The sequence below is a fragment of the Erythrolamprus reginae genome, chromosome 4 (assembly GCF_031021105.1).
Source record: "Erythrolamprus reginae isolate rEryReg1 chromosome 4, rEryReg1.hap1, whole genome shotgun sequence".
Classification (NCBI taxonomy): domain Eukaryota; kingdom Metazoa; phylum Chordata; class Lepidosauria; order Squamata; family Dipsadidae; genus Erythrolamprus; species Erythrolamprus reginae.
The window spans coordinates 59,702,049-59,727,947 of NC_091953.1; the positions used below are offsets into that span (position 1 = coordinate 59,702,049).

The 25,899-nt window shown below is 40.7% G+C and overlaps 1 protein-coding gene across 6 annotated transcripts in view; it reads left to right on the forward strand.

The window, feature by feature from the left end:
* ITSN1 (intersectin 1) overlaps window positions 1-25,899 on the forward strand; it is a 135,711-nt gene that overhangs the window by 90,701 nt on the left and 19,111 nt on the right. For 5 of the 6 annotated variants that reach the window (XM_070750374.1, XM_070750373.1, XM_070750378.1 and 2 more), the window contains exons 29-31: window positions 2,295-2,486; window positions 23,565-23,686; window positions 24,099-24,205. In XM_070750374.1, coding sequence (XP_070606475.1) covers window positions 2,295-2,486; window positions 23,565-23,686; window positions 24,099-24,205 — 421 coding nt within the window. Of the gene's footprint in view, window positions 1-2,294; window positions 2,487-2,790; window positions 4,270-23,564; window positions 23,687-24,098; window positions 24,206-25,899 lie in introns of those variants that run through there. The other variant, XM_070750380.1, reaches the window with a different exon arrangement.

The following is a 25,899-nucleotide window of genomic DNA, read 5'->3' on the forward strand; positions in this document are numbered from 1 at the left end:
TTTTCAAAGGTAGCCCCATGTATATATACAGAATTCCCTCTTAGGAAAACTTTAATTCAAATGATGTTTTCATAATATTGCATTAATTTTTCTTTTAAAAAGCCAAATAAATTTCAGATGCATTGTTTGAGTGAGTTACTTGCTTATTTTTTACAAACCCACTGTTTTTGGGGGGTGACTATTTTATTAAATCTAAAATATTGCTCTCAGTATTCCTTTCTGGGTATAACTTGCACATAAAATAGATACGAGTAGTGAAGGTGTCTTTTGTATAATATCCATCATTATTTAACTTTTTCTCAAATATTTTTTGGAACGTAGTTTAAATATGCAAGCAGATATCAAGAAGCAGACAATAGTCCTAAGGGCTTTGAATTAGGGTACAGTTTCCTGCACTTCAAATGCGAGTGACCAATTTCAAACAAATTTTTAAAACTCAAGTTCAAACCTAAACTTGTAAAAATGGAAATCAAAAGGATTCATATTCTGGAGTACTAAATTATATCAAGAAGTGAAACTTCCAACATGTCTAAATTACTAGAGAGCAAAAAAACCCCAAACCATTTCCCCCCAGTTCTTCAAAGCATTTTCTTCATAAAATCTATCCCCTAAAGTTAAAATGTCTACTTTACCACGTTCTTTAAACACACTCTTTTAAGGATGTGTATATAGTAATCTTGTGCAATCAAGCTATTTCTCTTTGGCAATTTTGCATCTTTATCAAAATAACCAGCTCATTTCTGCTTTTGGTGATCCGAAGCAAACATTTTATGCTTCACAGCAGTATTCCACCTAAGGAATTTTTCAGATGATAATGCATTGATTAAACAAGTATCAGTCAAGGGAAGTAATTATATTCAGTCAGTCATTCAGAAACACTTTGGTTGGTTGTTTTGTTCATTTCCCTATAAAGTCAAGTTCTCAAAAACCTTCAGATTCTCTGAAGTTGGACTTTAAGCCAATCCTTTTAAAAAATAGAACAATCCACTTTTCCTCTGTCCTGTCTACCTGGAATTCTTTCCACTCTTCTGCTCATTAGAGATTCTTCAGTGTATTTACCAGCAAGCCTCATTAACTATTTTGTAAAAATAAGTTGACTTTCAAGAAAGTGGCTTAATACAGAAAGCTAAGACTCCTCCTTGTAGGGAGCCGGGAAGGACCCCCCACCCCTCAGAGAAGCATTGACAATCTCCTAGACCCAGCTCTGTGTCACCTCCCTGCTGGCCGAAGACCAACCAGGAGGGACACAGGTCCAGTAAACAGATGGTGGAACTCACAGCTCCAATGGCCTTGTCCACTAATTTCTTCTGAAAGAGGTAAAAAGTGAAGAACAGTGAGTACTTATAAACTGAGGACCATATAGCCGTGAAGGGAATTGAGTAGAAACTAATATTCATCCTCATGTCTAATCCATTGATCGGAATGGGACTGGGTGTCATCCTTGAGCTGAATAGGCTTTTATGTCCGGTATTGTGGTGGCACAGGATTTTTGCAGATCCACATTTCTCACATTTTTTCCCCTGCCTTTCCGAGATCTGGCAGAATTGGAATGTTCCAGGACCCATCTATCAAGCAACGTCAACTCATAAGATCCAGGGGCTGCTTTCTCTGTTTCTGCAGCTGGAACGCTCTGAGTCTCCGGAGAGGGGCAGCATACAAATCTAATAAATAATAATAATAATAATAATCTCCTATTCCCTGAGTTCCAGATCAGTCAATCCTAATAACCTTTAGAAACCCAAAGACCTAGTTCTCCCCTCAGGAACTAGGCTAAGCAGGCTGATTTAATAGTGTATATCTAGAGCCTTTGTCCCCAGCACGATATTTATATTGTGGGGTTTTTTATGTTACTGTTTTTAATGCTCTTGTAAAGTACCTACAGTTGTATGTCAGGTAAGCAGCATTAGAAATCAAATAAATACATAAATATATATAGTATGTTCATATACGTGTCCATCTCACCATTTTTTTTAAAAAAATGAAGTGTTTTTGAAAATATGAAATATAAAAGGGTAAAGAAATGTTAGGAAGTTTTATGTAATTAAGATTTCACCCAGCCAATGCTATTAACACTTGGTCTGGGCTGTAATCGTACAGAACCAGCCTACCATGAGTTTCATACCACATCTTTGGGAAGCAAGAGTTCTGAATGTACCTGGAGACTGCTGATTTATTTGCAAGTTATATTATGAGGTTTAGGCTGTGAGTGATTTAGGCATTGACTTATCCCTTGTATATATATTTTTTTCCTTCATAAAAATCTCTACCCTTACTAATTGTGTATTGTTTTGCAGTGTGCCAAGTGATTGGTATGTATGACTACATTGCACAAAACGATGATGAACTAGCATTCAACAAAGGCCAGATCATTAATGTCCTTAATAAAGAAGACCCTGATTGGTGGAAAGGAGAAGTGAATGGGCACGTGGGTCTCTTCCCATCCAACTATGTGAAATTGACAACTGATATGGATCCAAGCCAGCAATGTGAGTGATTCTTTTTCTCAATAGTTGCTTAAGATAGTATTTAAAAAGAAACATGCAGCATTGCTGTAACTCCGCTGTGTTTTGCAGAATGTGGAGCTTGGCTGTGCTATATATTTGCTAACTCTCTTTGAAGACCTTCTATATTGCAAGCCTAAATTTGTGTTGGTTTTGAGTTCCATTTCCCTTGTAGCATGATACCTTTATCATTTTGCACCATGCTGTTTACATGCCTGGCTCATTTTCCTAGCTTGAATTTTGCTCATTGTTTTGTTTTGCTTATGTGTTGTTTTCCTCCTTTTTCTAGGAATCATATGTTGTCCATCCCCCACTCAGGCTTGAAAGTCCTCAAAGAGACCCACTATCCCATATCACTGTCCAGAGGGATGATGGGAGATGCAGCCTTGATCATGTGACTTCCAGCATGATCATCTACTGCCTTCTGAGTAGAAGAACACACTGCAGAGCAGTTTACCTCATTTTACATTAGTTGCATGTGATCGCAATGTTTTTAACTTAATATCTAAGTTATAGAAGCAAAATTACAAAAAGAGTCAAAAACACAGGATAGTGGGTCCTTTTGTGGCTTTCATAGTTACCCACCTATTTCTCACCTTGGCATAGGTGCTTTCAAGGGTATAAATATTTTAAAATGCCTATTTAGCCTTTAAACAAGCATTTTTGTCATTGCAATTTTGTTATTGCAAAAAGACCCACTATCAAGGAATGCTGCATGTATTATTAAAATTGTTCCAAATGTCCATAAATCTGAGACTTGTATTTTTGTTTTGTTTTGTTTTGTTTTTCACTTGTCCAGTGTACCTGGTGTCTGTCTTTTTCCTTTTTATGTACTACTAAAAGAACAGGATTTAGTCTGGTTTAAAGAAAACTAAAATGTGCTCAATTAAAAGTTCAGCTTAAGGTATTTGTACCTTGTATTGTTATATGTTGGGTGTTCTTTTAGTGTCTCTGTGAGTGTGTGTGTGTGTGTATAAATACATCATGGACAAGAAGTTAATTTCCTTCCATGTGCAAGAAAGGATATAAGTGTATAATACAGTTATTCCCATTACCTTATATTTTGCACGTTTATTTGTAACTACACATAATAAGCACCTTTTTGTTCTGTGTCTCAGATTTCTTTGGGGTTTTTTGCCTTTTTATATAAAAATAAAAGAATATAGCGTTTATCTATTTCTTGAGAATTAACATGCCTTTTCAAGTTGAAGTTTTATCATCACTGTAATTTAATGACCATGGAACAGCCCTTTAAGCAAGTATCTTATTTTGACAAAAGAATGTATAGAAATACCTTTCTGCAATTAATTTCCAATGTTTACATTTTTTTAAACTAGACTGTGGAATTTATACAAATAACATTAAGTGGAGCTTACAGTTAAATTTTATGTAGATGTGTTGTAGCCTAAGCTATGTTTGTCTTTTAAATATTAGTTATAAGCTCTCAATTAAATATCTGGTGCAGCTAGCACATAGGAAGGAAAGCCCTATGCCTGAAGCACAATATAGCAACTTTACTAATAACCTTAACTTTTTCCGTTTGTTTATGTATTTTATCTACATTTTCCGCTGTTAATGTTGTAATTCCTTATGTCCATTCACATGGTGCAAAGAACAAGAGAAGCTCCTTATACACTTGCACTTCAGTATTTTCATTGGTATGAATGTAAAATATATAAATATATAAAACCTGCAGCTTTAACAATTGTAATACAGTCTTTACAATTAGCTACATGTATAGATAATTAAATTCTTCCTATAAAAGCTAGACTAAATGTCTCTGTGTTCTTGTTCCTGTGTATCTATTGAATTTAGCTTAGTGACACTAATCTCAAAGGAATACCCCATATTTTGGTCGCAGTACCAAAGACCACCAGCAGTAGTTTGTTCTAATTCCCAAGTACAGCATTCAAAATGTCAGCATTGCTGGAATGCCAAAATGGCCATTACTAACTTTCCATCTCAGGCTCCTCTATATATTTCAATTTTTATCTGATTAAAACTTAAGACAATTTTTTTCTTGAGATAGCATTCTCCAAGACTATGTTTCTCAAAAGCTGCTACATACATTAAAAAGATTTATTTACCTCTGTGTGGAACAGCTACTTCTTCATTTCCTAGCAACTATGTAGCCAGCTTTTGTGTTTGTTGCAATATAAATTAAGCTTGTTTAATGAATCCACTGATTAAAGTCAGTTCCAGAATGTCCTAAATGAGAGGTTTTTTTTAAAAACACTCTAACTACGATATTAAGTGAGTTTAAAGACAAGCCCAATTATTCCTATAATGTTCTCTAAGGGAAGAATATCAATGTGGGAACTGCCAGTGGAAAAGCAATGAACCCTGAATTCATCCTATTTTTATTCTATCTATTTAAATATATTATTGTCATGATTGCAAATTGCATTATTACTGTTGCCACCAATGAGGAACTAAGAGGTTGGAATAAACTTGCATTTCAAAAATTGAATTTTCACTATTTCCATGTGGATGATTAATTTCTTGAAGCATACCAATTTAATCCACCGTTGTGGACTGAAGAATATCACTACTGAGTTAGGGCCATTTCCCAAGTGGCCCCCTGTATCTCTGCATTTTGTACCCTGGTGAAGCATTCAGTTATTTTCACAGTCAACATGCTAAGATTCTTTTGTTCCTTTGTTTCTTGCAGACTTGGTTGGTTGAGAATTATTATTATTATTATTATTATTACTATTATTATTATTATCATTATTATTATCATCATCATCATCATTATCTATTTTATTCATTAAACATGAAATTCAGTCAACTGAACATTTTAAAAAGTCATAAATGCCACATACTGGTGCTAATTGGTTGATACAGGTTACAACCAGAGTCCTAGGTATCAACCAAGTATCTTCTTAAAATATATGATGTTCTGACTAGTGCAGTTTTTTGCAGTTCCAGTGCATATCAGTGATACATGTTTCATCCATTGCCGTGTAGTTTCAGTGGCCAGATCACGATATTTCATAATTTTTTCCAGTTCTTTTTGTTTGGCTTTGTCATCTCCTGGTAAAGTGATATCAATAAACTGTATTCTTCGGCCCTCAACAACCATGGTATCTGGTGTATTGTGTTCAAAATGACAACCTGTCTGTATTTGAAAGTCCCACAAGATCATAACCATCTCATTTTCAGTAACTTTTCCCACTTTATGCTCCCATGACTTTTCGGATCAGGTATGTCATATTTTTTACATAATAACCAGTGGATTTATTTAGCAACTCGATCATGTCCAACTTTGTAATCAGTTTGCCTGATTTTGCTGCACAACATATTAAGTGTGAAACAGATTCAACTTTGTCATTGCAAAGTCAGAAATATCTTCACTTTAATGGCATTAGTTTGTAGTGCTTGTTCTTGAGCAGCAAATATTAAACCTGTTTCTTTCTTGATGGTTCCCATTTTAAGCCATGCCTGAGTAAGGTTGTCATCACATTTTCCTTAAATGTTTTTCAAGTGTTGTCCATGGTTTTGGCTTTTCGTCTATTTAATCTGTCATTTAGCTGTTTTTCCTTATAGTCTGCTTTTGTTTTTTGTTTTTTTATAATGTTCTCCTTTTTCACAGCCTGCAGCAATTTTTCTGTACTTTGATTCACATAATCATTCAAACTTCATTTTTCTTCTTTTACAGTTTGATGTACAGTAGTACCTCATGATACAAACCCCTCGTCATACGAACCTGGGGTTCGGAATTTTTTTGCCTCTTCTTACAAACTTTTTTCGCCTTACGAACCCGCCCGAACGCCAAACCCGGAAGTTCAGCAAACGTTCGGGTTCGGGAGGCCGCTGAGAAGCCCCGCCACCCGGCTGTCGCCTTTTGAAACAGCCGGGGGGCTTCTAGGCGTCCTCCTGAACCCAAACTTTGCCGAACCCAAACTTTGCCAAACTTCCTGGTTCGGCGTTCGGGAGAACGGTGAGAAGCCCCCCGGCTGTTTCAAAAGACGACAGCCGGGCAGCGGGGATTCTCGGCGGCCTCCCGAACGCCAAACCCGGAGGTTCGGCAAAAGTTCAGGTTTGGTGTTCAGGTTCGGGAGGACGCCAAGAAGCCCCCCGGCCAGTGTTCCCCTAAGCTGCGCGCGTGCGTGAGCGCGTGCCCCAAAATACACCCCCGCGCACCCTTTTCCAAGGGCGCGTGCTCCCCATCCCCCTGCCAGCCCATAGGGCGGGGGCGGGGAGGTGCCGGCAGTAGGAGGAAAGGGAGCCACGGCTGCCCCTGCCTCCCCACGGTGCCTCCGGCCCCCTCGCGCCCCTGGCCTCTCGGCCCCTCCCCCCGCCCGATCCGCCCCCTCTCCTCCACCGCCTCCTGCCTTGGGGCGCGACTTCTTCCATGGCGGTGGCGGGCGGCTGTGGCTTCTCGGGACGAAAGCACTCCCAGCCAGGAGGCTGCGAGACAGGGCTTTCTCCGTGCGCTTCGGGAATGCCCGCCCCGCCCCTCTCGCAACCCCTTCGCTGGGAGTGCTTTCGTCCCGGACCTTTCAGCAAGGGGGCTGTAGTAGAGGCAGGGCAGGTGTTCCCGAAGCGCTTGGAGAAAGCGCTCTCGCAGCCCCCTCGCTGACAGAGAAAGAGGGAGAGAGAAAGTAAGTGAGAGAGAGAGAGAGAAAGGGGGGAGAGAGATAGCAAGAGAGAGAAGAGAAAGAAACCAAGAGAGATGGAAAGAAAGAGAGAAAGAAAGCAATAGAAAGAGAAAGAAAATGGGAGAGAAAGAGAGAGAGAGCAAGAGGGGGAGATAGAAAGAGAGGGAGAGAGAAAGTGAGAAAAAGAGAGTAAGAGGGGGAGAGAGAAAGAGAGAGAAATGACTCTTGATTTAAAGCATATGGTAAAAAGCACCCAAATAATAACAGCGGGGAAAAACCCCAGCCGTTTGTGTGTGTGTGTGTGTGTGTGTGTGTGAGTGAACTCTTGAACCATTTGCAATAGCTCACCTGTTATTGGAAATGGTTCAAGAGTTCACACACACACGCACACACACGCACAATGGGGGAGGAGATGGATGGAAAAAGGGAAGATAGTAATAGATTTTGGTTTTGTTTTATTATTAATTTCTTTTAATAAAAAAAGAAGGGAATTTTTATTTATTTATTTATTTGTTTATTTATTTATTTATTTATTTATTTATTTAAGGGACTGTCGCTCAGACACTATACTTTTCCGCCCACACCGAAAAAAAATTAGAGGGAACATTGCCCTCTGTACAAACTGTTTCAAAAGGCGACAGCCGGGCGGCGGGGCTTCTCAGCGGCCCCCCGAACCTGAACCCAAACTTTTGTCGAACTTCCGGGTTCGGCATTCGGGACAACGCTGAGAAGCGCCCGGCTGTTTCAAAAGGTGACAGCCGGGTGGCGGCGCCCAGCAAAGTGCCGTTTTTGCGGGGGGGGTGGGTTCTTGCACGCATTAATTGCTTTTACATTGTTTCCTATGGGAAACATTGTCTCGTCACCTTACAAACCTCCTCCCGGAACCAATTATGTTCGTAAGACAAGGTATTACTGTATTAGCCCTCTGCCTCCTATTTTTCTTGGCAGGTACAACCTGTTGATGTCACTGTGGATGTAAAGCGTGATACATACTCAAAAGTTTGTGCATTTTCTGGTCCAGGTTTTCCAGTTCAGCCAGAGTTGAGTTGATGATTCCAGCTGAGTAGCGTGCCACTGGAATTGCCCATGTATTAATGGCTTTAATTATGTTTCCAGCATTCAGCTTTGATTTTAATATTTTGTGGACCGCCCCCCCGACTTATTCCTTTTGTGTTGACTCTTTGACTTTTCCATTCAAGATGTTATCTGCTTCCAATATGCCTAGGTATTTGTAACCATCATTCTTTTCTAATGCTTTCATTATGCTTCCATTTCCCAGTTCCATTCTATTTTTTTCACTTTTCCTTACTGCATGGATAAAATAGCACATTTTTCAAGCCCCAATTTTATTTTGATGTCACTGCTGAACAGTTAAACTGTGCTGAGTATTGATTTAAGTTCAGTGGGGCTTTTTGCATATATTTTAAAGTCATCCACGTAGAGTAGATGGTTTATCTTGCCAGGTTGGCTTGAGGTATCCCAATTTTGTGTTTCTTAGGATTATTGTCAGTGGAATTAATGTGATGTTGAATAGCAGTGAGTCACCCTGGAAGATTCCTCATCTGATGTTGACTTCACCAATGTTCTCCCCATTTGCTGTTAGAACTGTTTTCCCTTTTTGCATGTTTGCTTTAAAAAATGTACATATATTTTTGCTTTCAAAGCTTTCCAGACAGTTGTTAATCGAGCTATGGGGTAAATAGTCAGATGCCTTCTTGAAATCAATCCATACCATATTAAAACTCATTTTCCCTCCTCCTCCTCCTCCTCCTCCTCCTCCTCATTATTATTATTATCATCATCATCATCATCATCACACTTGGCAATATGTATATTAAATTGAAGCTACCTAACATGATGAGCAGGTTTAAATTGGTGATTAATGCATAATTCATAGAGGCATTATTATTCTTTAGAAAAAGGCAGTAATACAAATCCTCAAGATACCATTCCTCAACTTATACATACTGGACATCTATTGACCTATCTCCAATATCCCCTTTGGGAAAAGGGTTGTGGGAAAAGTGGTTTGGCTCAAGAGGGCCCCAAAAGAAACATTATCTGGATCTTTGCATGGAGACAGCAGTGCAAAGTGCAGTGATGGCAAGCCGTTTTTGGTTCTTATGCCAAAAGGGTATGTGTATGTGCGGTAGTGTGCATGCATCTGCCCACACCCATTCCCCCACATGCGCACCTCCCATGCAGCTGCTGCACATGCACACATCTTTCAGCTGTGGCGAGGGGGGCGTTTGCCCAGGTTCGCCTGGTGCACCAGTTGTAGCCCTATCTGGATCGGGAGTCACTGCTCACAGTCACTCATGCCCTCATCACCTCGAGGCTCGACTACTGTAATGCTCTCTACATGGGGCTACCTTTGAAAAGTGTTCGGAAACTTCAGATCGTGCAGAATGCAGCTGCGAGAGCAATCATGGGCTTTCCTAAATATGCCCATGTCACACCAACACTCCGCAGTCTGCATTGGTTGCCGATCAGTTTCCGGTCACAATTCAAAGTGTTGGTTATGACCTATAAAGCCCTTCATGGTACCGGAGCAGATTATCTCCAGGACCGCCTTCTGCCGCACAAATCCCAGTGACCAGTTAGGTCCTACAGAGTGGGCCTTCTCCGGGTCCCATCAACTAAAGAATGCTGCTTGGCGGGATCCAGGGGAAGAGCCTTCTCTGTGGCGGCCCTGACCCTCTGGAACCAACTCCCCCCAGAGATTAGAATAGCCCCCACCCTCCTTGCCTTTCGTAAGCTCCTCAAAACCCACCTCTGCCGTCAGGCATGGGGGAACTGAGATATTCTTTCTCCCTAGGCTTCTACAATTTATGTATGGTATGTTTGTATGTATGATTGGTTTTATAACAAGGGTTTTTAGCTGTTTTAGTATTGGATTGTCACATGCTGTTTTTACCACTGTTGTTAGCCGCCCCGAGTTCACGGAGAGGAGTGGCATACAAATCCAATAAATCAAATCAATCAATCCCCCATCCCCCTGCACATGCGCACAGGCCTTATTGAGATGGTGAAAAAAACGGGCAAACCGGAAGTTCAGAAAAATGGACTTCCGGTTTGCCTGTTGTGCTGTTTTTTGCCCTCCAGAGTGTTCTGTCCTGTTCTGTCCTATGTCAGCTCCAGCTTGCATGCACACACTGGCCTGACTTCCAATGTGCCCATTTTGCTCTTTTTTGCACTCCGGGGCTTCAGGGAAGCCCCGGAGCTTCCCTGAAGCCTCTAGAAGGCGAAATGGCCTTCTCCAAGGTCAAAAATTAGCTGTCTGTCGCGCACATGCATGCTGGATCTGACATAGGGCAACGCCTTGCGTGCCCTCTGATATGGCTCTGCAGGCCACTTTAGGTTCACCATCACTGCCCTATAGTATGAATGGGATAGCAGCATTTCACTTCTTAAATTCCTTTGAACATTATAGCAGACCCTGCTCTTTGGAGCACCCTCCCTTTTGGGATCCAGTAAGCTCCTCGTTTTCCAAAGAGCTTTGAAAATCCAGCTTTTCTCACAAGCACTGAAGTAGTAGAAGGCTGCAACTCATTAATGTTACTTCTGAATTTGGGACGTGTATTATTTTTGGGAGGCATTGGGAGTTTTTGTGCTAGATTTCATGCTTTTACTGTATTGTTTACAAGCTGCCTAGGGTTATGGTCAGTAAAGGGCAGCCATTCATGGCCCTACTGGAACACTCGGGATTGGGGGGGTCATGCGCGCATGGCCACCTTTCATTTTCTGCGCATGCGCAGAGTTATAGGCCGAAGCCATCCCACTCAGGAGTTGCCAGCACAGGAGTGGGCTGCTAGCCAGAACAGTAAATTGGGCTCGCCGCCGTGGCTTGTGAGTGCTAGCGGGGCCAGTGCAATTTTACTTCTTCAGCTGTGGAGGTAGCAAGATCGCGCACAGAGCTGCAGGCATGCCCGTGCTTCGCCATGCATGGAAGCAAAAAAAAATTGCCGAAACACAGGCGCTCCTGCGGCTCCGTGAGCAATTTTGCTACCTCCACAGTTGCAGAAGCAAAATTGTGCTGCTTCCCCTAGCACTTATGAGCCGTGGCGGCGAGCCCAATTTAGCGTTCTGGCTAGCGGCTCATCAGGGAGACCATGCTCCCCAGTGTCTGCCAAGCAGGCAATGCGGGTGACCATCTACCTGGCAAGCTGCTTTCCTTCCTGCAGGATTTCTTCCTGCTGGCAGTTCCCAGCTGGGATGGACCGCCACGGCCGCGTAGAACCTAGCCCTGTGGTTGCTGGTTAGCTGCAGCGGAAGAGGCGCTCCGGTTAATCCCACCCAGGAACCACCAGCAGGAAGAAATCCTCCAGGAAGGAGAGCAATTCATCGGGCAGACGTTGCTCCTGCTTTGCCTGCTTGCCAGGAAGGAGAGCAGCTCATCAGATAGATTCTGGCAAGCAGGCGAAGCAGGAACGACGTCTTCCCGATGAGCTTCTCCTTCCTGGATTGGCAGGTGAGATTCGGCTGCTGCACATGCGCAGAAGCCGAATTTCACATGCACGCACGTGCATGCTCTTGTACCGCCGGTGGTGATGAAGCTGCGTGCCCTCCCCCTTGCTGCCCAATCCTGGTTATGGTGCGTAAGAGGGATGGTAACACAAATCATTTAAATTATTATTTTTTATTTTATTTTATTTACTAGATTGGTATGCCGCCCCTCTCCGAAGACTCGGGGCGGCTCACAACAACGATAAAAACAATATTATAATGGCACAAATCTAATATTAAAAAACTAAAAACCCTATCATAATTAAAAACCAAACAGCACATACATACCAAACATAAATTATAATAAGCCTGGGGGAAAGATGCCTCAAATCCCCCATGCCTGGCAGTATAGGTAGGTCTTAAGTAGTTTATGGAAGACAAGGAGGGTGGGAGCAGTTCTAATCTCCGGGGGGAGTTGATTTCAGAGGGCCGGGGCCGCCACAGAGAAGGCTCTTCCCCTGGGGCCCGCCAGACGACATTGTTTAGTCGATGGGACCCAGAGAAGGCCAACTCTGTGGGACCTTATCAGCCGCTGGGATTCGTGCGGTAGCAGGCGGTTCTGGAGGTACTCTGGTCCAATGCCATGTAGGGCTTTAAAGGTCATGACCAACACTTTGAATTGTGACCAGAAACTGATCGGCAGCCAATGCAGGCCACGGAGTGTTGTAGATACGTGGGCGAATCTGGGAAGCCCCACGATTGCTCACACGGCCGCGTTCTGCACGATCTGGAGTTTCTGAACACTTTTCAAAGGTAGCCCCATGTAGAGAGCGTTGCAGTAATCGAACCTCGAGGTGATAAGGGCATGAGTGACTGTGAGCAATGACTCCCTGTCCAAATAGGGCCGCAACTGGTGCACCAGGCGAACCTAGGCAAACGCCCTCCTTGCCACAGCCGAAAGATGATGTTCCAATGTCAGCTGTGGATCGAGGAGGACGCCCAAATTGCGCACCCTCTCTGAGGGGGTCAATAGTTCCCTCCCCAGGATAATGGACGGACAGATGGAATTGTCCTTGGGAGGCAAGACACTCCGTCTTGTCTGGGTTGAGTTTGAGTTTGTTGACATCCATCCAGTCCTCAACAGCCTCCAGGCACCGGCACATCACTTCCACTGCTTCGTTGACTGGACATGGGGTGTAGATGTACAACTGGGTATCATCCATTTAAATAAATAAATGATATCAGAATGGGGTGTGCGTGATTGTAAGAGTATTTGGAAATAACTGGGAGACAGATAAAGAAATGCAGCCAAGGGAATGGTCAAATAAAAAGCAACTTAGCTCCTGCAAAGAATGTAGATGGGGTAAGAGGCTCAGAACAGACCCTCTCAAGTTTCCTGGGAGGGGAGGAATGGGGAGATAGAAATGTACTTTCACTCTTGCAAGACTGATGTTAGCTTTGCAAGGTGGCCCAGAGAGGAAACCCGGCTAGATGAACTAATTCAACTTTATAGTAGAGTTATACTAACATAATCTTGCAAGTCTGAAAGAACATTAAGCTGCATGAATATTTTCAAAACCTTATGACTTCTGAGCAAAAGCAGAATAGGGTAGGAGATGGCCAGGCTGCTATTTTACAAATGAAATTTCAAGCAAATGAAAACAAATCTAAGAACCAAAATATGATTGGTCATGTATTTTTGCATTGGAAGACAATAGATTGTATGGGGCGGGGTGTGTATGTGCTACTTCTAAGTAAAATTACATTATTTTATATATCCTTCATAGTTTTATAGTCAGAAGAAACTGAAACGTCAGTCAAAACTTTTTTAATGTCTTCCAGAAATAATAGTGTTTAATTTAAGGGAACAAGAAATCTTATATGTGGTGACGTAACCTCTGATTTATATCATAGAAAAATACAATATGTTTTTCAATATAATTATGAACCAATTTAAAACACTTTGAAATACAGAAATAGATCATATGGGTCCTGAGAATTTCTCTCCCAACATATGTCATTTCACTTATAATAAATATGATACAGTTAAGACTAAAAGAGGGTAAAATTTATAAACTTATAAAAGAAATAAATAAAAATTAAAATGAATAACTGTAACAGGATTGAAGAGATATTTCTGTTTGGATTTCAATGTTACATTTTGATCAATAAATGAATGAAATATGTTGTCTTTACAAGCTATTTCCTCACCTTCAATATCCTTACATTGGAAAGGAAGAATTTTCAGTATTTTATTAAAATGTGTTGGGCCTGATGAGAATGTATTTGTTCTTTACCTACCATCCCTTTGTTGGGTTCTTGACTAGCAAGACAGAGGAACTCATCAGCCAGTTGCCTTCTAACAAAGCACACTGAAAACAGCACACTTGTAAATACAGTGTTCCCTCGATTTTTGCGGGGGATGCGTTCCAAGATCGCCCGCAAAAGTCGAGTTTCCGCAAAGTAGAGATGCGGAAGTAAATACACCATTTTTTGACTATGGACAGTATCACAAGCCTTCCCGTAACATTTTAAACCCCTAAATTACCATTTCCCATTCCTTTAACAACCATTTACTCACCATTATTACTGGTACTCACCATTGAACAAGACACTTAGTGATCCTGATATTTATAAACATAATTATTTATTAACAATAATTTTTTTGTTATTTATTCGCAAAAAATATTAGTTTGGTGATGATGTATGACATCATCGGGCTGGAAAAAACGTGGTATAGAAAAAAACCTGCAAAGTATTTTTTTAATTAATATTTTTTGAAAAACCGTGGTATAGGCTATTCGCGAAGTTCGAACCCACGAAAATCGAGGGAACACTATTACTGCATTGCAATTCTCATCTAAAATTGATCTATTCACTAGGGTGATAAAATTAACATTAAACCCCCCAATATTATTTTATATTAAGAATGAATAGCTGCTTACAATATTCATACAAATCAAAAGAGGAGGATGTGAATTATTAATCCACAAAGTCATAAAATGAAAGCAATAATGGATTTGTGACATTTCTATACCAGAATTTGAAAATATCCACTGAATCGTGCGTGTTACTGTATGAAGATAGCACTACGAATAGGGACGAGATGGTGCTGAATGTTAGAAATGGAACACTGTCAAGAAATGATTAGAAGGCATATAGCACTTTGTGAAGCTATAATTTAATCTGATTAGCTTTAAGGAGCTATTAAAATTACCCTTATAAATTGTGAAATCAAATCTAAATTACGGTCATAGACCAACATAGAATTTTATTTTTTCTATAACCTAAGATTTAATATATGGATTTCATACTATCTTGATAAAACATTCAGGCAACAATTTTTTTTTCAAATAGCAGATAAATTCTTAATTTATGCATATATCGTCAACTCTCAACATATGTCCATATAGTACAAGTGGAAATTATGTTTAATAAAGAGGGATGAGAATCAAGAAAACTTACAAAGAAGCCCAAAAAAAGGTGTTTTATTGACTAGAAACAATATTATATGGTAGTAATAATATTTGGAATTGTGATGATTTTCCTTTAAATAAATATCTGTCTTGGGAAGAACTCTTTTTCTGGTAACTTGCAACCCAAAGGAGGCCAGAAGAGGATGATGTTTGGAGTTGAAGTTCTACAAACTCTAATAGAATATAATTAAGTAACAGGCTAGAAGTCAGCAGACTGAGTTCCAGTGCCACTCTAGGAATGAAAGCTAGTTGGGCCAGTCACTCTTTCTCACTCTAACTTATCTCACAGGATTGCTTATGGAGGAAATAGAAGAACAGAGAATTATATATATTTGTTGCCTTGAGATATTTATAAAAATAATATAGACATGATAAACATATGCATATAGAGGTGTCTGGCATTAACATTTTCTTCTTTTCAGTTTTGTCTGACTTGGTTCCTGTTTAAAACTTAACATTAGTGTCCTATTAATATTCTTTTTAGATTATATATAAAAATAATGGAGAAAAAATAGCAAGAAAGAAAATTGTATAAGATAATTTATAACTTAAATTTGATACCTAATTTTGTAATAGCTGATAGACGACAGAAAATGAAATCATCATATACAAAGATCTATGTCCTGGTAGAGTTGATTTTTTTTTAGAAGAATGGATTCATACAGTGAAAAGTGTATCTTTATACCATAAAGATAACCAAAAGGTTACCAGGATTCTTCAGGGAAGCAGCAATACACGGTTAGTCGTGGACTAATGAACCCCATCTGTCATCTTTATCTGGTTAACATTCTCTGCTGTTAATTGTTATAATGTTCATACCTAAGGAATTTTTAAAATCCTGCTACATGAACTACTTTTAACTCTATGCTCTGTTTTTTATTTTAGTATAAAATAGATATGTACATTATCTAGTTTTACAAGCACTGCTGTGCGTAATGCATTATACTCCTCTAAGCAACAAAATGAACACAATCTGAATGTTATGGTGTTATGGTTATGTTATGGTGAGCACAAAGTGGCTAGGATTGAGGTTAAACTCAAATTACAAACTGGAATCGCATTTATCCTGCAGTGAGAAGAAACTAAGGCAGTGTGTGAAAAATGGAACAAAAATGGATGATAGTCATCAAGCTGGTAGTTCCCCCAAAAAATCAAATCCAAAGCTGTTTCATTATACTGTAGCTACAATCACTACATTCAATGATGGCAGCCTCGTAATAAAAGTATGTCAGCTAGATTTAAAAAGTACACACCTGGATAGATTATCAGCTGTATATCAGATATCAGCTTTCTAATGTCTACAGCAAAAAGAAAAGTTGCCTGGAGGAAGATTTCCAGACACTTTCAATTTGCTATCCTAAGAAATGAATAGCAATAAATGTTTACATGTTGCCTTGTTTTCTTTTAATATCCAAGGCTAGTTACTGTTAAGATTAATAACTCTTCTGGTACCATGGGAAAGATGTATTGGTTCATTGCCTTATGTCATATTTGTTCAGCTTTTTATTTATCAACAGTGCTTTTCAGCATTTTAATATCATGGAAGCCAATGTTGCTTCTTTAAAATATTGTGTTTCTGATTAAAACCTTTAAAAAAGCAGTTCAAAAAGCAACACCAAAAATTGGAAGCTATAAAAAAGTAGCATATTTTTTCAGCCATATTTTTTTTCAGGTATGTTATTGAACATGGAATATGCTCATTATTAAACAATAACAAAATGTCATGGTTTTCAACACAAATCTCCCTTCACAACAATGGGATCTGATAATGTTGTTCGCCATAACTAGAGAATATTAGTTGAGTTCACTAATAAAGTGACAACTAAATTGAGCAAACCCTCAGAAACGCATTAATGCATTAAAGTTCCAAATGGAAGTCTCAGAAAAGCAAAATTACAAAATGTGTGAGAGTTCTTCATCATTTCCACTGTTCAACTTAGTTATATACTGTTAAAGAATCCAGCAATCTGAATACTACTTTAAAAAGAAAGTAAGAAAAATATTGGATTCTAATATCATTGAGTAAAAGTCTGAATTACTTAATTAATATGCAGCCCATCTCACTTTCAAGCAATCCTGGGTGGTTTACAGCATTGTAAAAACAAGTACAGTGGTACCTCTACTTAAGAACTTAATTCATTCCGTGACCAGGTTCTTAAGTAGAAACGTTAAGTAGAAGCAATTTTTCCCATAGGAATCAATGTAAAAGCAAATAATGCATGCAAACTCATTAGGAAAGAAATAAAAGCTTGGAATTTGGGTGGGAGGAGGAGGAGGAGAAAGAAGAGGAGGAAGACAGTTGCTGCTGAAGGAAGAAGGTGAGGTGAAGGGAATAAAAAAACTCCAAAACTTTAAAGCTTAAAAAAAAAAGCCCGAGATGGCCGGGATTAAAGGGGGAATGGCAGGAAACTGGCCTTCGTGCCGCTGTCAAATTTCCTGGGAAATTTTTCCGGGCTCGGGTTCTTAAGTAGAAAATGGTTCTTAAGTAGAGGCAAAAAAATCTTGAACACCTGGTTCTTATCTAGTAAGGTTCTTAAGTAGAGGCATTCTTAAGTAGAGGTTCCACTGTATATAATATTTAAATATTAAAATAAGCAGAAAGCAAATACGTTAAAAACCAAAGCAGACTAGAGGTAGGTTCTGTTTCCTAGTCCACTAGCTACCGCCAACCTAGAATGATGCCCCCCACAATTTAGGGTCAAGGATTTTTCCTCGACCTTATCAATCAAAATTCTTGTGGAATACATGGAGTGAACCAATCTGATTGGGGTGGGTAGGTTTTGAGATAATTCCATGGATGGTCTGGACCCATGCCAGAAATTTTATAGGTCGTAACCAACATGTTGAATTGGTGTAAATATTAAAATTAAAGTTTAAATTGTTTTTAAAACATCCTTTTTTTAGGAATCAGTATAAGTTTGTATTTCTCCTCCATTCAGGTGGTAATTGGCTAGTTGTCATTAGTACATTATTTGAATAGTAGATAATGTTGCTTGTACTCTTACACACATTAGACCAGTGTTTCCCAACCTTGGCAATTTGAAGATATCTGGACTTCAACTCCCAGAATTCCCCAGCCAGCATTCGTGGAACAGTGGAAATGATGAAGAACTCTTACACATTTTGTAATTTTGTTTTTCAGAGACTTCCATTTGGAACTTTAATGCATCATGTATTGTTTTAGTTAGATTTTGCGTTTTTGAGGGTTTGCTCAATTTGGTTGTCACTTTATTAGTGAACTCAACTAATATAGCCCAAATAACTAGTTATAGTTAAAATGATGGAGACTCTACTCAAAAAGAGGATATCTCCGAGACCGCCTTCTGCCGCACGAATCCCAGCGACCGATTAGGTCCCACAGAGTGGGCCTTCTCCGGGTCCCGTCAACTAAACAATGTCGGTAGGTGGGCCCCAGGGGAAGAGCCTTCTCTGTGACGGCCCCGACTCTCTGGAACCAACTCCCCCCAGAGATTAGAACTGCCCCTACTCTCCCTGCCTTCCGTAAACTCCTTAAAACCCACCTTTGCCGTTAGGCATGGGGGAACTGAAACACCTCCCCCGGGCATGTACAATTTATGCATGGTATGTTTGTGTGTGTGTTTGTTAGTAAAATGGGGTTCTTTTTAAATCTTTTTTAAATTTTTTAAATTATATTTGGATTTGTCATGAATTGTTGTATCTTGCTGTGAGCCGCCCTGAGTCTGCGGAGAGGGGCGGCATACAAATCTAAATAATAAATAAATAAATAAGCACCTAAAAAACAATAACTTATTGGCCCCAAATCAGCATGGCTTTACTGAAGGCAAATCATGTCAGACTAATCTCATTGATTTCTTTGACACAAAGGTGTTGGATGAAGGTGGTGCGGTGGATATTGCCTATCTGGACTTCAGCAAATCCTTTGATATGATTCCACATAAAGAGCTGATAGATAAATTAGTGAAGATTGGACTTAATCCCTGGATAGTTCAGTGGATCTGCAGCTGGCTGAAGCGTAGACATCACAGAGTTATTGTTAATGGAGAGTATTCTGAGCAGAGACAGGTTACAAGCGGTGTGCCTACAAGGGTCTGTTCTGGGTCCTATTCTTTTTAATATGTTTGTGAGTGACATAGGGGAAGGTTTGGTAGGGAAGGTTTGCCTATTTACCGATGACTCTAAAGTGTACAATAAGGTTGATATTCCTGGAGGCATCTGTAATATGGTAAATGATTTAGCTTTACTAAATAAATGGTCAAAGCAATGGAAACTGCAGTTTAATGTTTCCAAATGTAAAATAATGCACTTGCGGAAAAGGAATCCTGAATCGGAGTATTGTATTGGCATTTCTGTGTTAGCAAAAACTTCAGAAGAGAAGGATTTAGGGGTAGTGATTTCTGACAGTCTCAAAATGGGTGAGCAATGTGGTCGGGCAGTAGAAAAAGCAAGTAGGATGCTTGGCTGCATAGCTAGAGGTATAACAAGCAGGAAGAGGGAGATTGTGGTCCCCTTATATAGAGCGCTGGTGAGACCACATTTGGAGTACTGTGTTCAGTTCTGGAGACCTCACCTACAAAAAGATATTGCCAAAATTGAACGGGTCCAAAGACGGGCTACAAGAATGGTGGAAGGTCTTAAGCATAAAACATATCAGCAAAGACTTAATGAACTCAATCTGTAGGACAGAAGGAAAGGGGGCGACATGATCGAAACATTTAAATATGTCAAAGGTTAAATAAGGGTTAATAGGAAAGTGAACACAAGAACAAGGGGACACAATCTAAAGTTAGTTGGGGGAAAGATCAAAAGCAACATGAAAACATATTATTTTACTGAAAGAGTAGTAGATCCTTGGAACAAACTTCCAGCAGACGTGGTTGGTAAATCCACTAACTGAATTTAAACATGCCTGGGATAAACATATATTCATCCTAAGATAAAATACAGGAAATAGTATAAGGGCAGATTAGATGGACCATGAGGTCTTTTTCTGCGTTAATCTTCTATGTTTCTATGTTTCTAAGTTGCCACGGTTGGGAAACACTGCATTAGACAATACCCATTTTTCTAGTTTTTGCCATTTCTTCCAAAGGTTTTATGATTATTATCTTATTCTTCACATTGGATCTTCAGAAACTGTCTCATACTAAGCCAGACCAGTATTGGACAGCGCACCAGTAGCGAAAGTTCTGCTGTGTGCACAGCCTCTGTTCCCCTGCATGCGTCCGCCTGCATCCCAATGTGGTTTTGCTTCTGCACATGTGCAGAAGCAAAAAAATTGCCAATGTCTCTCACGCGCACGAGTCCCCTCGCATGAGTTTGCTCCCTGCGTATGCGCAGAAGCAAAAACATACTGGGACCTGTGCAGGACAACCAAAGCTGCGCATGCAGCACGCCAGTAGCGGTGGGAATTATTATTATTATTATTATTATTATTATTATTATTATTATTATTATTATTATTATTATTTATTAGATTTGCATGCCGCCCCTCTGCGTAGACTCGGGGCGGCTCACAACAGCAATAAAACAATTCATGACAAATCTAATAATTTAAAAACATTTTTTTAAAAACCCGTTATTAAGCAGACATACACACAGACATACCATACATAAATTGTATAGGCCCGGGGGAGATGTCTCAGTTCCCCCATGCCTGGCGGCAGAGGTGGGTTTTAAGGAGTTTACAAAAGGCAAGGAGGGTGGGGGCAGTTCTAATCTCCGGGGGAAGCTGGTTCCAGAGAGTTGGGGCCGCCACAGAGAAGGCTCTTCCCCTGGGTCCTGCCAAACGACATTGTTTAGTCGACGGGACCCGGAGAAGGCCAACTCTGTGGGCCCTAACCGGCTGCTGGGATTCGTGCGGCAGAAAGCGGTCCCAGAGATATTCTGGTCCGGTGCCATGAAGGGCTTTATAGGTCATAACCAACACTTTGAATTGTGACCGGAAACTGATCGGCAACCAATGCAGACTGCGGAGTGTTGGTGTGACATGGGCATGCCTTGGGAAGCCCATGATTGCTCTCGCAGCTGCATTCTGCACAATCTGAAGTTTCCGAACACTTTTCAAAGGTAGCCCCATGTAGAGAGCATTACAGTAGTCGAATCTCGAGGTGATGAGGGCATGAGTGACTGTGAGCAGTGAGTCCCGGTCCAGATAGGGCCGCAACTGGTGCACCAGGCGAAGCTGGGCAAACGTCCCCCTCGCCACAGCTGAAAGATGGGAATGGGAATCCACCCCTGAGTCGGACTATTGGTCTGTTTAAGCATTAGAAGATTTAAGAGATTCAGAAATAATTTTGCCTAAGAGTTGTAGGCATTGGCCCTAGGAAGCTCGCTCTATATACCCCAGCCAACTGTTGACATTTTGTTGATTTGTATGCCAGGTTGTAATACAGCAGTGATGGCGAACCTTTTTTCCCTTGGGTGCCAAAAGAGCATGTGCTTGTGCTATTGTGCAGGCTTGAGTGCCCACACTCAAAATTCAATGCCCAGGGAGGGCGAAAACAGCTTCCCCCATCCATCTGGAGGCCCTCTGGAAGCTGAAAACAGCCTGTTTCCCAACTTCTGGTGGGCCCTGTAGGCTCATGTTTTGCCCTCCCCAGCTTCAAAGGCTTCCCTGGAGCCCGGGGAGGGTAAAAACACCCTCCCCATCCCACTAGAGGCTCTCTGGAAGCCAAAAATTCCCCCCTCCTCAGAGCCTCTGTGTGAGCCAAAAATCAGCTGGCCAGCAAACATGTGCACATTGGAGCTGAGCTAGGGCAACAGCTCACATGCCAGCAGATATGGTTCCGCGTGCCACCGGTTCGCCATCACTGTGATACAGCATTTACTAATTTGGAAAGAAGCTAGACCTCCTTCACTGTTTTCCCCCTTGGGCTGAGGTTTTGGCTTTCAAGAGGCATATTGGGAGGGACTTCAGATTTATGAACAAGGTCAGGACACAATTAAATTTGTTTCATGTTGTTTATATTGAAAAGTAATTAAAATTAAACCCAATTAATGTGATTTCTATCAAGCCATGAACTTTTGGAGGTCTCTGGAGGCACTCAAGGCTTTTGAGAAACATATAAAGCTCTGAGTTTAACTACCGGAGTATGAAAAATATAGATAATGAAATGCCAACTTGAAAAAATAAACTAAGATATGGATGAGCAAAGCAGGGGATCAACATAAAACTAAACTAAAACAAAGGATGTTAACAATAAGTATATGTTTTCCAAACTGGAAAGTAAACTTCGTATTATCTCATTGCTTCAGAGTATATCTCTTCCTGGGCATATTGTATATTTGTAATGAGAATGACTCTGGACCACTCACTCAGTCTTGAGTTCCTGGAAGCAATGCGAGATATAAATCAATCAAAGTACATAGAGAGTATTGCTGGGCAAAGGAATGTTTACAAACAATGCTTTAGCTGGTCATCAACTATAATAGATACTAAGGCAGTAAGCTGCCTTACTTAAAATGCATGATCTGGTGCTGCTCATTAATTCAAATTCTGTACTATTAAACAAAATCTACAAAACTGTATAGAAACCTGATTTTCCACTTACTGTATGTTTCACAGTATAAGACACACCGGAGTATAAGATGCACCTTAGTTTTGGGGGAGGAAAACAAAGAGAAAAAAAATTCTGCCTCTGCCTCCCAGCAATTTGCTTCCCAGCAAACAGTACAGATGACATAACACTGTTTGCTGTGTATTTCTGTGCCTGTGTGCCTGACCCATAGAAATAGCAAAGAATTGGAGAAATGTACATTATGGACGTATACAGTAGTACCTCTAGATACGAGCTGCTCCACATGCGAGTATTCCAAGTTACGAGCCATGACAGGAGCGAAATTTCTGTTCCAGACCCGAGCTCAAATTCGGGATATGAGCTGAGCTTCCACTAGGTGGCGCAAGAATCCTTGCTTCTGGTTATCTCCGCGGGGAAAAACAAAGTCTAAAGCCATTTGTTCCAGATACGAGCTGATCGACATACAAGCTCCCTTCTGGAACGAATTAAACTCATATCTAGAGGTACTACTGTATTATTGCCAGAAACATTTCTTAAATGTAGTCACACTAACTCCTCCCAATTATTTAAATAGATCTACTCCAAACACGACTAAGTCAGCGTTTAACTCAACTGCCTTATCTCAATACTAAAACAGGACACTGTTACATTTCAGATCATACTTGTACAGATGCTATTAAAATTGATGTGGCTTTCTGGAAGTATGCATTATTCTTTGCTATTTAAAAGAAGATACAAAAGCATTGAGCCTCTTCAGATTAAGCATTTATTTTAAAAAACTTCTTCATTTTTTAAAGTTGTCGAGAACAACAATAAACCATTCATTAAAAAATAAGTCGAATAATTTGAACATTCTACAGACATTTTTAGTTATTGACTTACCTTCTTGCCTCCAGTTTCAGCAATCTGATTAGCACAAAAAAAAAAAATTCTGCCTCTGCCTCTACCCTCCAGCAATTTGCCTCCCTGCAGGTTTTTATGCAGAATTTTGTTAATAATCAAAACAATAAATAGTACCTCTTTCCTTGTGTTTTTCAGGGTGTGCCGATTTACATCTTCTAGACATGTTGACACCTACAGAAAGGAAACGGCAAGGGTACATTCATGAACTCATAGTAACAGAGGAGAATTATGTGAATGATTTACAATTAGTAACAGAGGTGAGCTTAATCATTCGTTATTATTAAAAATAACACTTCCCCAGATTTGTTTATTACTTGCTAGATTCAACATAGAAAGGTATGCCTAGGGGGCATAGATAATCTTTGCATATATAATCATCTTAAAGTGTCTTTTTTCTTGAATTAAAACAGGAGCCCATTGGTAGATTATCCTGATTCTTGCAAGCTTCCTCTTGCCCTGTGTTTTGGCTACTCCAAATTAAGTAGCTAGTGTATTTAATGTCTTCTGATGCAATCACTGAGATTTTAAAGGGCTGGTCTATGATTATATTACTTCCTATGAAATTATCAAGATGATGCAGAAAATGAACTTTTCCGAACTTTGATGTTAAGTTGAGAGCACAAATGAAGAACAGAGTAAATTCTCTAAATTGTTTATTTAAATCTTCAGATCTTCCAGAAGCCACTGATGGACTCTGAACTGTTGACAGAAAAAGAAGTGGCTATGATTTTTGTAAACTGGAAAGAACTTATTATGTGCAATATTAAACTATTGAAGTAAGTTATTTTGTAAACGTATTTTGGTCAGTATTGTAATATGTTGGGGAATCTTTCTATTTCCTTGGAAAGGAAGAATATACACTGCTCAAAAAAACCCCAAAGGGAACACTCAAATGACACATCCTAGATCTGAATGAATGAAATATTCTCATTGAATGTACAAAGTTGAATGTGCTGACAACAAAATGAAATTGATTGTCAATCAGTGTTGCTTTTTAAGTGGACAGTTTGATTTCACAGAAGTGTGATTTACTTGGAGTTATATTCTGTTGTTTAAGTGTTCCCTTTATTTTTTTGAGCAGTACAGTGATCCCCCGCTCGTTGCGAGGGTTCCGTTCCAGGACCCCCCGCAACGAGCGGGTTTTCGCGAAGTAGCGCTGCGGAAGTAAAAACACCATCTGCGCATGTGCAGATGATGTTTTTAACTTCCGCAGCGCTAGCGAGGAGCCGAAGATTGGGGGCGGCGCGGGTGTTTTAAAACATCGCCGCTGACATGGGGGGCTCGCTAGCACCCCCCGAACCCCCAACCCGGGTTTGGGGGGGTGCTAGCAAGCCCCCCATGTCGGCGGCGACGTTTTAAAACACCCGCGCGGCTTTCCAATGAGTCCCGAAGACAAACGCGGAAGTTTGACGTTTGTCTTCGGGACTCATTGGAAAGCTCCGATCGTTTTAAAACAGGCGCGCTGTTCTCCGCTGACTCCTGGCGAACTTCCCCGCTTTAGGAGTCAGCGGAGAACGGCGCGCCTGCTTTAAAACGATCGGAGCCGGCCGGCTCCGATCGTTTTAAAACAGGCGCGCCGTTCTCCGCTGACTCCTGGCGAACTTCCAGGGCGAAGGGCGGGCGAGCGGGTGCTGGGGGGGGCTTCGCCCTCCCGCCAGCAAGAGGGGGAAGACCCAGGGAAGCCGCCCAGCAGCTGATCTGCCCGGCGCCCTCTACGCATGCGTGCCCATAGAAAAAAGGGCACTCATGCGCAGATGGTGTTTTGACTTCCGGGTTCAAAAATCGCAAATTACCCTGTTCGCAATGGTCGGGGACGCAATAACCGGGGGATCACTGTATAGGAATTAAAATGATGTTTTTTTCATCATTTTTGTAGACCAACAGTGTGTGTGGGGGTGTCGGGAGACAGGATAGTTCTACAAAGCTGGAAAGGCTGGGGTTGCTGCCCTAAGAAATATCAAGCCCACCACTTTTTGGAGCTTCACACACACACGTTCACTTGCTGCTTCCATGACCCAGTTCTGAAAGGGTTGCAGCAAGGGGTTGCAGACCCCTGTTTTAGGGAACTGAAAGGTTCTGATAGTTCTGAGGGTGAAGCCACATTATAGGTGGTCAGGGTTGTTTTCGTGACAGATAATAATAATAATAATAATAATAATAATAATAATAATAATAATAATATATTAGATTTGTATGCCGCCCCTCTCCGAAGACTTGGGGCGGCTCACAACAACGATAAAAACAGTATTATAATGGCACAAATCTAATATTAAAAAACTAAAAACCCTATCATAATTAAAAACCAAACAGCACATACATACCAAACATAAATTATAATAAGCCTGGGGGAAAGATGTCTCAAATCCCCCATGCCTTGCGGTATAGGTGGGTCTTAAGTAGTTTACGGAAGACAAGGAGGGTGGGAGCAGTTCTAATCTCTGGGGGGAGTTGATTCCAGAGGGCCGGGGCC